Here is a 13,797-nt window from a genome sequence, read left to right as displayed (position 1 = left end):
TTAATAGACATAATTATGGGCAAATTTGAGTGGTACAGACATAATATACTGATTATGAACACATGCAACTGAATAGTGGCATAATATACAGATTGAGGTGATATTAACATACTGTACAATTTAAATACTATGAAGAGATCCTTTTGGAAAGACCTGTATTTATTTGATATGATGCAGTAACATACAAATACATTTTATTGTACGTAGGGATGCATAAATCACTGCCTTGTTCCTGTGAATAGTGAATATGTTATTGAGTTTTGCTGCTGATGCCCTTTATCATTGATGGGAAAATTCTCAGTTGACTGTAGAACCTAAGGCTGAATAGTTTGGGGATAAAAAAACAGCTCTATGTAACCCCCGAGACATGATTACAGGTAACGGTGCTGCTGTGAACTGTCGTCTGTTTCAGTGTCATAAAAGCTGCAGTGAGTATGCGCTTGTGTTCCTTTTCTTTAGTGGTTTTGCTTTACTGTGTATTTTTAGAGTTAAAACGGGTAGAATAACAGAACAAGACAAAGAGAGGAATTGAAGTTTAACAGGTTTTTACTAAATAAGGCACTCAGAATGTACATCAATAAGAGATTTAGGATGTTGAACATGAACTGTGAACTGGAACACACTGAACAACAACAAGGATTTGAATTTGGGCCCAGTAGTTTTAGTTTTGGGCTCTTTTTTTTCTAAATCAGTATTTCTGCTTTTTGACACCTTTTTGAACTCCGAAAAACAGTTCCACAGTCAAAACTCGGTGAAAAAATAGTAATAAAAAAAAAAAAAAAAAAGGAAAATCACCACAACACTGCAAAGAACAGTAAAAATTAAAAAAGACAAGAAAAACGGAGTAAAAAAAAAAGCCCAAACTGTCTAATTTTATAGTGAGTCGATCTCACTCAGTGCTCTGTGTTTTGCCCCCCATTCCACAGGCAGCAGGGGGTACACTGAGCATGCCCAGAAGTCTATGGAAAGAACAAGGTCTATTCTATCAGTACAATTTGAAATTTTACCTATTGAGCAAACAGTTGAATTTTTATGAATATTTAAAATAAATCATACATACAGAACAATCACTACAGACACGTCAAGGGTGAAAGTGCTAAATCATCCAACAATAAGGTTCAGTGAATGCAGCATCATCATTCTGGGCCACACTCTATCACGACATGAAAGATCATAAATTCTAAAGTTTATCCAGCGTCTTTGAGGATTATGTCAGGGCATCCGTCTACCCGCTGAGGTTCAGCTGAGGCCGTCGGTTCCAGCAGGACGCCGAGACTAATCCAGTGTTTGCCGTTAATTACCCAGACTGTGGCAGCCTGCCAGAGTCTTAATTTGTCCCATCAGTGGCTCGTAATGAATTGAAAATATTTTACATTTCTCATAAGAACATAAAACGCCGCTGATGTTAAGTTTTGCATCAGTTTGAGATGAGACGACACAGAGATGACCAGACGACTGCGACCTTTATGACACGAAACGCAAAACCCTGCCTTTGGATTAACTGGACACACATCTGCTATCTGCTGTGAGGCTTCTGTCAAAACAGCAGCAGATGATAATGATGATGTCTGCACATTACAGATCGATTACTTCAGTAACCTTTAACAATAAAAGTCATCAGCGTCTTATCCAGTTGTCTGATACAGTAGAACCTCACAGTACACGTGCACCATTGTTGTTGCAATTTGCATATTATTATTTTTGTCTTGAAATACGAGTAAATCTGCAGTACGAGTGAGCTTCATACCATCCGCTGATAGTCAACACTGAGCTCACACATGCTCCCTCCAATAGGAACAGCCTCCTTCGCTCAAATGAAGAGAGAGAAAACAACAGAAATTGTTCTAGTTGGTGTTTTAATTGAAGGAGATTCTCTTTCCTCCTCCTCCTCCTCCTCACGCACAGATAGGCTCATTTTCACAGTAAATAACTTAATAAAACCAGATTATTTGTGATATGTAAATAGTAATTTCTACCACAACTAAAAATCTACTTTCTTCACATCTCACTGAGGAAGAAAAATCTCCCATTAAACTTTAAGGAAATATTGATGTTTTTATCTTAAATCATCATGAACAGGACATCTTACAGCTGTAGACATGATGTGTCCCAACATTTATGTCCATATAATTTATAAACATCAATATTTTCTTAAAATTTAATGGGAGATTTTTCTTAGTTGTGGTAGAAAATTATTATTTACAGTCAGAGCACGAAAAATATTTTCAATATACTGTATAGAGGTAGAACATTTAAAATCATGTCGTGGATAAAAAACAAAGAAAAAAAAACTAAATCAATGGTGAGAGAAAATAAGTAAAAACCATCTGAAGCATTTTGGAAGCAAAGATAACAATTGAAACCAAATTAACCAATGCAATGATATTTATCCCAATATCTACTCACAATAACTATCCTTAGAACATGTACCTCTTGTCTGACAAATGTATGTTTATATTGATATATTTGTACATTTTTTTATACTACTTTTATATTTTAAATTTTCTTACCTTGTCAAACAATATATCTCTAATTTACGCATATCTCTATTGCACACAATTTATATATATATATATATATATATATATATATATATATATATATATATATATATATATATATATATATATATATCTTTTAATATGTCTATTTTATTGTGTTGTGAATAGCCACATTAAGTCTATTCTATTCTGTTCTGTTCTGTTCTAATATAAAACTATAGTCTGACATTAGTCATTATTGTTTTGTATCCCTGTTGGACCCCTGTTAGAAAAGAAACACCTGAATTCAATGTGTCCACATACTTTTGTCCATATCGTGGATGATGGAATTCCTTCTCTGAATTTCCCATGTCATTACTGTGGAGAGGAGATGATAATGAGGCGAGCGTTCACAGATGTCTGTGTTTTCACTGCTCTATGTGGGAGGGTTTATAGAAAGTACAAAGACGTTCTCCTCAAGTGGGAGTCGAAGGAACAAGGGTGATGATTTAAAGAGGTTCCTGATCCAAAGAACCGCTAATGTGAAGTTACAGCAGCATCGAACACGCTTTACAATACCAACCGTTTCTCATCTATAGTTCAGGGAGTCTTTAAAAACTTAGTAATGGACTGTTTGTCTTCACTCTGCACTGACAGGAAATCAACCAGCCTTTATTGAAGTTTCACCGGTGGCAGTTTGAGAAGCAGAAACTGCTGGTGATTAAATAATTATTGTCGAAGAGAATGAGACCTCAAACAAACCAGGTTCTCCAGGCTGACAGCCAGAGTTATTTGTCAGTGATCATGTTTACAGGGTGTTTCAGCTCTTTCATGGCTTAGGTTGAGGATTTTAGCCATTTCAGCATCACCTCAGTCATATTAATGAACGTAGAGAGCATCAGCAAGAAAGACTGGAAGGGTCTGAGATGTTTATACACTATATGGACAAAAGTATGTGGACACGTTGAATTCAGGCATTTCTTCTCCAACAGGGGTCTGGGATACAAAACAGTAATGACTAATGTCAGAATATAGTTTTATATTGGGATAAATATCATTGCATTGGTTAGTTTGGTTTAAATTGTTACTTTTGCTTCCAGAATGTCTCAGAGATGGTTTTTACTTAATTTCTCTCAACATTGATTTTGTTTTTATTTTTTAATCCATGACTATGCTTTTAAATGTTGTACCTCTAAATTTCTAAAATATTTTTCATGCTCTGACTGTAAATAATAATCTTTAGATATGAAGTCGTCATGAACGGGACATCTTACAGCTGTAGACATGTGTCCCAATATTTTTGTCCATAGAGTTTATAAACATCAATATTTCCTTAAAGTTTAATGGGAGATTTTTCTTCCTCAGTGAAAAAGTACATGGTTAGTTGTGGTAGACTATTATTATTTACAGTCAGACCATGAAAAATATTTTAGAAATTTAGAGGAAGAACATTTAAAATCATAGGCATGGATTAAAAAAAACAACCCAAAAAACCAAAATCAGTGTTGAGAAAAATTAAGTAAAAACCATCTCAGAGGCATTTTGGAAGCAAAGATAACAATTTAAACCAAACTAACCAATGCAATGATATTTATCCTAATATAAAACTATATTATAACTCCATGAAAAATGGGTTCATAAAAAAAATTCAATTCTGTTTTTTTTTAAGGCTTAAATAGGAATACAAACACTCAGGAAAAAAATCAATTAATGCATGAAAGGGTTAAGATATGCAAAGCACAGTTTTAATCAAAATAATGTAATATGAACATGGAGATCATCCAAATTAAACCAGCTACGTTTTCCAAATTGTGTAGTTGCAGTTGGCCCATATTGAAGCATTTTAGAAAGTGTTGTTTTTAAACTTTTGTAATTAATATCTGCTCCTCAAATATGATATTTATGGTAGTAACAATCAAAAATTTTGTATTAAACGTTTTCAGTCTTGTCTTGTAAGAGGACCCCCAAAACCTCTGGCCATGTGTCCAGGTCTTCCACAAATATTAAACAAAAACTGTTAAAGCCTGAAAAATATGTGAAATGGGAAAGTTAAATAACATCAAAAATGACCCTGAAACTGCAACCACAGCACCTCCATAAACCTAGAGGAAACTATATGTACAAAACTTATGAGAACCATATAAAGGAATGTATTCATTGATTTTTTTTTTTTTTTTTTTTTTTTTTTCTGTGCTAAATTGGTCATTTAACTCATAAAGATCCAGTGCTACTTTTGTGGCAGTTCCAAAATACTTTTTCTCTATTTAGTTTTTCTTCAGTGATTTATCAGCATTTATTATGACATTACCCTCTGTATTTTATGTTTTTTTTCAGTGAACATCAGGTATTTTACTATATTTAATGTACTGATCATGTAGATGTTCATAAAAGATCAGATTATTGTTGAGGGTTATTATATCAAAAACTGAGAAAACTGAAGAAAAAGTGACTTTTTCAGCAAAATACATCATTACCTAAACATAAACCCAGTGTGTCCGTCCATTGCCATTGATCAAACTCCATGGGTTTTACTGGTGAATCCATGTTGTAGAAGATGACAGTGGTAATTACGGAGTCTCTGAACGTCCAAATGGGTCATATCTGATGACCATTAAAAGATGACAAACTGTATGTTACACCAATTATTTACATGTATTGATAGGATTAGTGGATTAACAGGTATTAAACAGTTCAGATCAGTAGATGGTTTTGATCGTCGGTGACCATTTGGGTCTTTATGAGTTAAAGTGATTTTACTGTCACAAAATTTCATCTGTGTTGCGCGAGAAGTTTCTGCAAATATCTCAAATTCCCTATCTTTAACAAAAAACTTTAAAAAATATATATATATTTTAGCAGATTGGAGTGTGTGTTTCCTCTACCAACCACACCTCTGTGTTGTAAAATGAAAAGTTTCTTCACAGATGTGGGATGGAACTTTTCTCTGGCTTTGGGCTCACTTGGACACATTTTAACCAGAATCTGATAAAGCAGGAATAGAAGGTCTAAGCTGTCTTTTCTAATGGATATGGTGCACTAACTCAAAGTATTAAACTTCTTCTTTTTTGTCTCCCAGGGGCCCGTGCTGATTGGCAGCTCACAGGGGGGCGTGAACATTGAAGATGTTGCGGCGGAAAACCCAGACGCCATCGTGAAGGAGCCCATTGACATTGTGGAGGGCATTAAGATGGAGCAGGCTGTCAAGGTACAATCAATAGTAGATGAAATGAGTGGCTAAACAAAGCCCAGATGTTCCAGCTCTGGGGTTTTTGGACCGGGAACAAATCGAAAAAGAGGAGGAAGAGGAGAGTGGGTGCTGTGGAGTGAAAAAAATACCGGGGGACTTTTATCCCACAATGACAGCTCATTTTAAACCAGGCTTAGTTTCACTCTCCGTTACTTTTATCTCTCTAATTTAGTCAAATAATCGCTAGACTAAGCTTATTTGTTATGTATTTACCAAGTCAGTAAGCTTGTGTTTAGCATTAGCTTACCGTTAACCCCTCACAGATAGCTCTAACAACTCCTTTTGCTCCGCCCCTCTTGTCCAGACATGGTCACTTCTGGTTCCCAAACCCAACATAGTGGTGGCAGTGGCTTCAGAATGACCATTCAGACACCAAAGGGAAATATCATGCTAGCATCCATAGCATTAAAATGCTATGTTAGCTCAGGCTTGTATTATTTCTTATGCTTGTGGCTAACCAGTTTGGAACCTAGTGAATGCCCATGCTGTGCATCAGATGTGAACATATGACCTAAACTCACCAAGGTGTCTGACTCACCTATCTACAGGATGTCTGCAGATCCTTAAAAAGTCTTGATTGTCCTAAATCAAGGTCTTAATTCCCCTTAAAATTGATAATGACACAATAAAATAGTTGTCTATACTTTATTTGTAAATCTTTGTACAGAATTAGGCAGATGTGTAATTAGTGTTGATCATTTTATCCAAACGGAGATGGGGAATGAGTGCAGCCCCCAGCAGTCATTCATGGGTGGTGGGTGGGGTGGGGGGGTCAGGTATGAGCTTTAGCAGCTTCAGCATCAGTTGCACAAACATTATTCATGGACAAATGGAAACAAGGTTCAGACTGGTTCAACACAAAAACTATGAGGCCTGTTGGACTGGTATTAATGTGAATGGAAGGAATGAAATTAGACTAAAGACGGCAAGAAAAATGTCTAAAAAAGTCAGAAGTTCAGCTTTATCAAACCTGCATTTTAGTGTATTTTTAATGTATTATTTTGTATTTTTAGCACATTTTAGTGTATTTTTTCCCTGTATTTTAGTGTATTTTTAGTGCATTTTAATGTATTTTTGGTGAAATTTAGTGTATTTTGTGTGCATTTTGGTGAAAAATAAGTGAGGCCCATTGGACTGTAATTTATGTAAATAGAAGGTCTGAAATTTGACCGAAGATGATGAGAAAAATGCCTAAAAAAAAAAAGTCCTAAATTTGGCTAAATCAAACCTCCAGACTCTGTAATAATGAAGATTTCTACGTTTCGGAGGATAAATAACAAAACAATATAACAGGATCTGGAGGTTTTAAAGACAGTAAATACACTAAGCTTAATTTTAATGTAACATGGCACTGACTTTATGAATATACACATTAAAGTACCATAAAACTCATCCTTTTGCATGTTTTACACAGAACCTTCTCACTCGACAGTGTTTATCTTCTTCCATTCAATCATTGTAAATCCTTCCTAATCTGCAGCCTTTTCCAGTTATATAATAATTAATCAAACCGATATTGTCATTATTATTGGATTAATTATGCAGCTGTAGAATGGAATACCCTCTGCTCAATGATGACTTTTTGGAAATAATTTCTCTGAAAGAAAAAGTCACTACCGCATAAAAACAAAAGCATGGTAATGTGTTAGAAGTATAACTTTTTACACTTTTTTTTAGTTTCTTGTTTTGAAGTTGCCTTTTATTTTTATTTGTACTTGTTTTTGCTTTCTCGTCTTTGCGAAGCCGGTTGTAAATGACGGTTTTCCTCCTCCTCCGTCTTCACTCCGTCTCCTTATCTTTCTCCTTTTCTCTCTGAGCGTCACTATATTTTTCTTGCCGATGTCTCTGACAGACTGGACTGTGGATATTGAATATGTTGGTTGTCACAGTGAAAGCAAAGACTCGATATATTTGACAGAGAGAAGAGGTGCTGATTGCTCGGCTCTCGGAGGAGATGATGCTCTATTGATGTTCTTCTTCTTTACTTTTGTCCACGGAGGCTTTAAAACTTGTGACATTTTAAATATCAAAAGTCAGAAAGAGAAGCGTTTCTAGTGCAGAAGAATTACGATGCAGTGTCTGTGCTTTTTCCACTGTTTAATAAATGGGAAGATGGAAAAAGATAAAACAAGGTCAAGTGTGTTTTTATAGCACATTTAAAACAATGCAAAGTGCTGTACAAAGATATAGGTAAAAATACAAGATATGATCAAACTAGTAAACTAGAACTGATAAAAATGGACACACAATAGAAGGATAAATAGCATCTAAAACACAACCAGAAGATAAAACAAGTCAGACACTTGTATTAAAAGCCAGGGCAAATGGGTGTCTTTAAAACAGATGTGAAGTGTTCAATGAATACGTGTATCATTCGTTCTTTTCATATTCAGTTGAGAATCCACAATCCGAAAACTAAAAAATGACTCGTTATTTCATTATTCATGTACAAATCAAAACTAAAAAAGTTAGTTGTTTTTCATTCTCTCGATTGTCTGCACAAATAAAACAGCCAAAATGCCTGAGAGGCCTAATCTCTCAGGCATTTTGGAAGCAAAGATAACAATTTAAACTAAACTAGCCAATGCAATGATATTTATCCCAATATAAAACTATATTCTGACATTAGTCATTATTGTTTTGTATCCCAGACCCCTGTTAGAAAAGAAACACCTGAATTCAACGTGTCCACATACTTTTGTCCATTTGTGTATGAGTTAGGCAGTTACCCTATGAGGCTAACGATATGTGACATAAAATGACATCATTTCGTTATGGTTTTACCGTCCAGCCGTTGCGGACTGAGCTCATCTGTGCTTAACACTGACTGTTTGCACGCATAAAATATTCTGTTTCTTGCCCTCATTTTGGAAATTCCTAATGAGCTGTTTATATGACTAATGAAAATGAAAAATAATGAATATTCCTGGTCACATACAGCTGCTCAAACCCTGAAAAATGTTTTTTTTCCACTGTGAACTCCGCCTCCTCCCTTTTCCTTTCCTTAAAAAACCTTTTGTAAAGGTCAGGTTTTCGGATTTGGCCAAATCCAAAAATATGCAGATATCTTCTTTCATAATGTTTAAAAAGTAGGTTTGTTTTTCTTTTTGGCTGTAAATATGGATTTTTCTTCAGAACATCATCTATGTGAGAGAGGAACTTTGTTTTTAACTGAGATTAATTTTCCAAATGTAATGTTAACAACGTCCAAAAAATCTTCATCAGACCAGAATAATATCACCCCCCATCCCACGTCTTAGTCACAGAAAACTCTGTTTGGAAAAATGCCTAGTTTTGAATATCTTCATGATTACCACTTTGCAACTTGTTGTCTCTAATAGTACTTTATGTTGTGCAATTTCCTGTTCTTTCCAATATTGTTTTTTGTTTTTAATAGTTATGGTTTTGCCATTTTCCTGTGGTATTTCTTTTGTGTACATTCGGTGTTTGTGCTGCTGTTGGAACCACAGTTTCCTCAGGGTTCTGCCCAAAGGATCAATAAAGTTCTATCTAATCTCATGTAATCTAATAGAACATGCAGTTTATGGCACCTTACAAACTGAGAATGTTGTCATATTATGTCTACATGCATTTTATTTTATTTTATTTTATTTTACCTTTATTTAATCAGGAAGTCTCCTTTTTAAGCGAGGCCTGGCCAACAGGCACTTTGGTACAGCACAAAAGAACAGACAGAATATAAAACTTACATACAATTAAGACAGCATAAGATCGTTTAAATACGGTTTAAGAATAGCAACTACACTCTTCTCTTTGAAAGTGATTTTAATTCACCCAGGGTAATGAGATGCTGAAGCTGTAGTGAATTTATAGATTGTTCCATGACCAAGGTGCAGTGTTGGAAAAAGCTGTTTTACCAAGTTCGTGGAATCTGTGAACTCTGAACAGGAGCTGATGTGATGAGTGGGAGTTGTGTAGAGCAGGTGGAGGTGGCACAGATATAGGGGATTTACCCAATATAGCCTTGTAAATAAATATAAGCCAATGCCGTTGTCTTCTGAACTTTTGTGGAGGCCATGAGACCAGAGCATCCAGTTCACAGATGGGGTCCTGAAGGCATCATCTGGAATGAACGGTAGACACTGTGTCCAAACAGTGGATTCATAAATGATGTCCCCATAATCCACCACACTCAGGAATGTGGTTTGTACAAGCTTTTTCCAACGTCTGTCTTCAAACAGAATTTATGTCGATTTAAAAAAAAAGCCAAGTAGGGCTTAAAGCTTTTTATCTCACTGGATGATTGGCCATGAGCTACTGTGAAGGCGCTGTGTCCGGCCTTGTCTTTGTAGTCGTCTTCGTTAGCAAGTTCTTCAAACATGTTCTCTTACAAAACTACTGGTTGGATTCATTTCTTTGTATCTTCCGTGGGACAATGTCTGCAAAGCTTTTACACAGTTTTGGGAGATTTAGATTTTTTCATTTTTGATGAATTTTTTAAATATTAAAAATGTACCTTTACTTATAATGGTCCATATTTTGATGTTTTTTAACATGTAAATGGTTAGAGATATCAATATTGTCACCACTGAGCACTGATAGGAAGTTGTAAATGGACTTTCACTTTAGTCCATGACCTTTGACCTTGATTGGTCAAAGTCAAGGTCACCAATTTCTAGATTTCAACAATCTTCTCCAAAATTACTGAATGGATTCATTTGAAATTTTCTTTTTTTTCGTATCATTGATGAATTTTTATATATTAAAAATTTGCCTTTACTTTTAATGGTCCATATTTTGGTGATTTATAACATGTAAATGGTTCCAGATACCAATATAGTTCCTATTGATCACTGATAGAAGTCATATATGGACTTTGAATTAGTTGAGTTCTCCTCCAGTGAAAGTCCCGCCCACTTCTATTGTTAGATCGATCTCCTTCATCCAGACCACAGGACTGGAACACAGAGACAGAACCTGACAACCTCACACATTCAACTGGGGATAGATTCTTGATGGAACATGACGCTGACGTACAGGGACATCGGCCCTATTTTTAACAGATGTTCCACATGGGGTGTAAAAGGCAGTTTGTCATCATTCCAGATACACAAATATTTGTAGCATGACACTTTTTTAAATATTTTCTTCCGTCTGAGGTCTGAATGCTGTTATGCTCTAAGTTTTGAGAACAGGCTTTTGCAACAGTCATAAACTTTGTCTTCTTGGCATTTAGGACCAATTTCAAGCAACAGAGGGAAACCTGAAGCTGACACAAAAAAATAATGCCTAATAATAAAACATAATAATATCAGAACATTGCCGTGCTTGTAAATTTACTGTCATGGTTTTGTTTATGTGGTAAAATGTGCTGTGTTCTTGCAGGTCGCTCAGAAGATGGGCTTCCCACCAGCGCTGATAAACGAGGCCGCGGAGAACATGATCAAACTGTACAATCTATTCATCAAATATGACGCCTCCATGGTGGAAATCAACCCTATGGTGGAGGACTCCTCTGGCATCGGTACGTAGCCATCCGTTATCAGTAACTGATGAGATGTCGAATGCTAATGAAACAGCAGGGAGGCAGATACCATCACTCGCTCCATGTTACTGATTCTATCCTGAACTTTGATTAAGTGGAAAACGTCAACGCATATTGTATATTTAGCAGCTTAATTATGGCCCAGTCAAGTCATTATCCCTTTAGATGGATACTTTATTAGACCTGTCAGGCTGCTGCGCTTTATTTATGTCCCTTTTCAACATTTTTCTGTGTAACTGAAGCTGTAATGAGCGATGACTTAAAGTTCATGATGAAAACTTGTTCCTGTTTTACAAAAAATGTTGAACTGACAAATCAAGTCATTAAAGATCCCTAATTATATAAACTTAAACATCAGTGTAACATTGAATAACTATATAAAACATGAAAACACCATAAAACTCATCCTTTTGCATGTTTTACACAGAACCTTCTCACTCCACAGTGTTTATCTTCTTCCATTCAGTCATTGTAAATCCTTCGTAATCTGCAGCCTTTTCCAATTATATAATTAAACAGACTGATATTGCCATTATTATTGGATTAATTATGCAGCTGTAGAATGGATTACCCTCTATTCAGTGATGACTTTTCGGAAATAATTTATCAAAGACAAAAAGTCATTACAGCATGAAAACAAAACCATAATCATGTGTTAGAAGTGTAGCTTTTTACATGTTTTGGTTTCCCCTTTTCAAGTTGCCCTTTATTTGTACTTCACAAAATGTTGAACTAACAAACCAAAAAAGACAAATGAAATGCAGTAAAAATGAGGCTGCAGAGTTTGGTGAAAAAGTGATATTTTGATTAAAACATCCTTTTTTCAGTATTTTCAGACGACCTCTCTCTGCTCATTGTGGATGAAACCAAATTATCACCTTACACACACTAATCCAGGGGTGTCAAACATACACCCAAAACTGGCCTACCAAAAGGACCAATCTGCCCAGTGGGTTGAATTTATGAAATGCAAAAATTACATTGAAGACATTAAGAGGTGATGGTGTCAAAATAATTTTAATTCAGTTTGCACATACAGACCAATATGAATCATAACCCATAGATAATAACAAAATGTTTACATTTACACACTATCCTTTCACAAAAAATGGGAATAACCTGAAATATCTTGAGAAAAATAAGTACAATTGTACAAGTATTCTGCCTGTTACTGAATGTTTTGTGTATTTGTAGGTCCTCTGTGACGTGTAAGTTGTAATGTACATGTGTAAATAGTAAAAGATGAGGCAGAATATTGTTCTAAAGAAATTTCAGGTTGTAAATGATATCCTGAGGTATAATATTGCTAAAACTGCCCTTATTTTTCAAAATGTTTAAGATTGTTGGTGTTATTCACAGTTTTTTTTAAAGGATAGTAAACATTTTCATGGTGTAATTTCACTTTTTTCACTATTATTGTTTCACTGGTTCGGCCCAGTTGAGATCATATTGATGTGTATTTGGTCCCTGAACTAAAATGAGTTTAACAGCCCTGCACTAGGCCTTTGCATTAACATCTCTTGTGATGATTTAACTGCACAGACTGACCAAAGAATTAATTGTGCAGCTCTAAATATGAGGCTGTGTACATGTCCTGTATTAGAAAAGATAATGCATTTAGAATGGCTGATGTTGATTATAAGGCAGACAAGACACAAGAAGAATGAAAGAGAAAATATTGCCATTATGTGACTGGCACGGCAACCATTTGGCCATTTATTTTTCCACTGAAAAGAAAATCACCTGCTGTGCCTGAAACTGTGCTAGGAGAGCCATGAGACTGAGTTAAAACAACTGTTGAAGCCAGAAAACCAAAACAGTCGGATGAAATTTGCCAGAACGCTGCAGTATAGTTTGGAAGAATCAGTTCATCCTTTCCACATTGAAAACTGTTGAGATGCAGACGGAGGCTGTAGTCTGGTTTATAGTCAGCGTTCAGACAAACGTGAAGACACTACATGTCAAATAACACATTGGAAGAAGCAGGAATGGTATGGAAGCTGCACATAAAAACAGATCGTAGTGTTGTTTTTTGACTGTAGAAAACACATCAGACTATAATTCTGTTCTGCGCTGTAGAGAAGACCAACAGCGAAATGTCAAAACCCTTTTATTCCTTTAACCCTTAGATGCATAAGTAGGTCAAAACTGACCCACTTGTGCTGACAAACTGACTTTTCTCTTTCAGAGTAAAAAAAGTAACATTACAGGAAGAAAATGCTAACATCTGCAAACTATCCTTTAAAAAATGTGAATAACATGAATAATCATGAGTGCAATTTTAACAATATTCTGCCTCAGTTTATTTACACATGTGCATTAGGACTGCATGATATTGGAAAAAACTGACATTGCGAGTTTTTTTAACCCTGCGATATATATTGTGATATGAAAAAATACTCAGGAGGATATAATAGCTGTGTGGTGCCAACGTAAATGGTCAAACAAATTAGTTGTGTTGTGTGTCAGGTACCCAGGTTGAAATTAGATGTGAACACGTGGAGTTCATTTGCCTCCTACATTGCAGGACCTGTGATGTGACTATTGCACACACGCACATTGTG

The 13,797-nt window shown here is 35.5% G+C and overlaps 1 protein-coding gene across 1 annotated transcript in view; it reads left to right on the top strand.

Moving 5' to 3' along the window:
* Window positions 1-13,797, top strand: part of sucla2 (succinate-CoA ligase ADP-forming subunit beta) — a 34,661-nt gene that overhangs the window by 9,027 nt on the left and 11,837 nt on the right. The window contains exons 5-6 of the mRNA XM_030125599.1: window positions 5,557-5,685; window positions 11,074-11,212. Of these exons, the coding sequence (XP_029981459.1) occupies window positions 5,557-5,685; window positions 11,074-11,212 (268 nt within the window). The remainder of the gene's footprint in view (window positions 1-5,556; window positions 5,686-11,073; window positions 11,213-13,797) is intronic.

The sequence above is a fragment of the Sphaeramia orbicularis genome, chromosome 21, assembly GCF_902148855.1.
Source record: "Sphaeramia orbicularis chromosome 21, fSphaOr1.1, whole genome shotgun sequence".
In the NCBI taxonomy this organism is placed as follows: Eukaryota; Metazoa; Chordata; class Actinopteri; order Kurtiformes; family Apogonidae; genus Sphaeramia; species Sphaeramia orbicularis.
The sequence above is the reverse complement of the archived record's forward strand: the minus strand, read 5'-3'. Positions and strand labels throughout refer to the sequence as shown.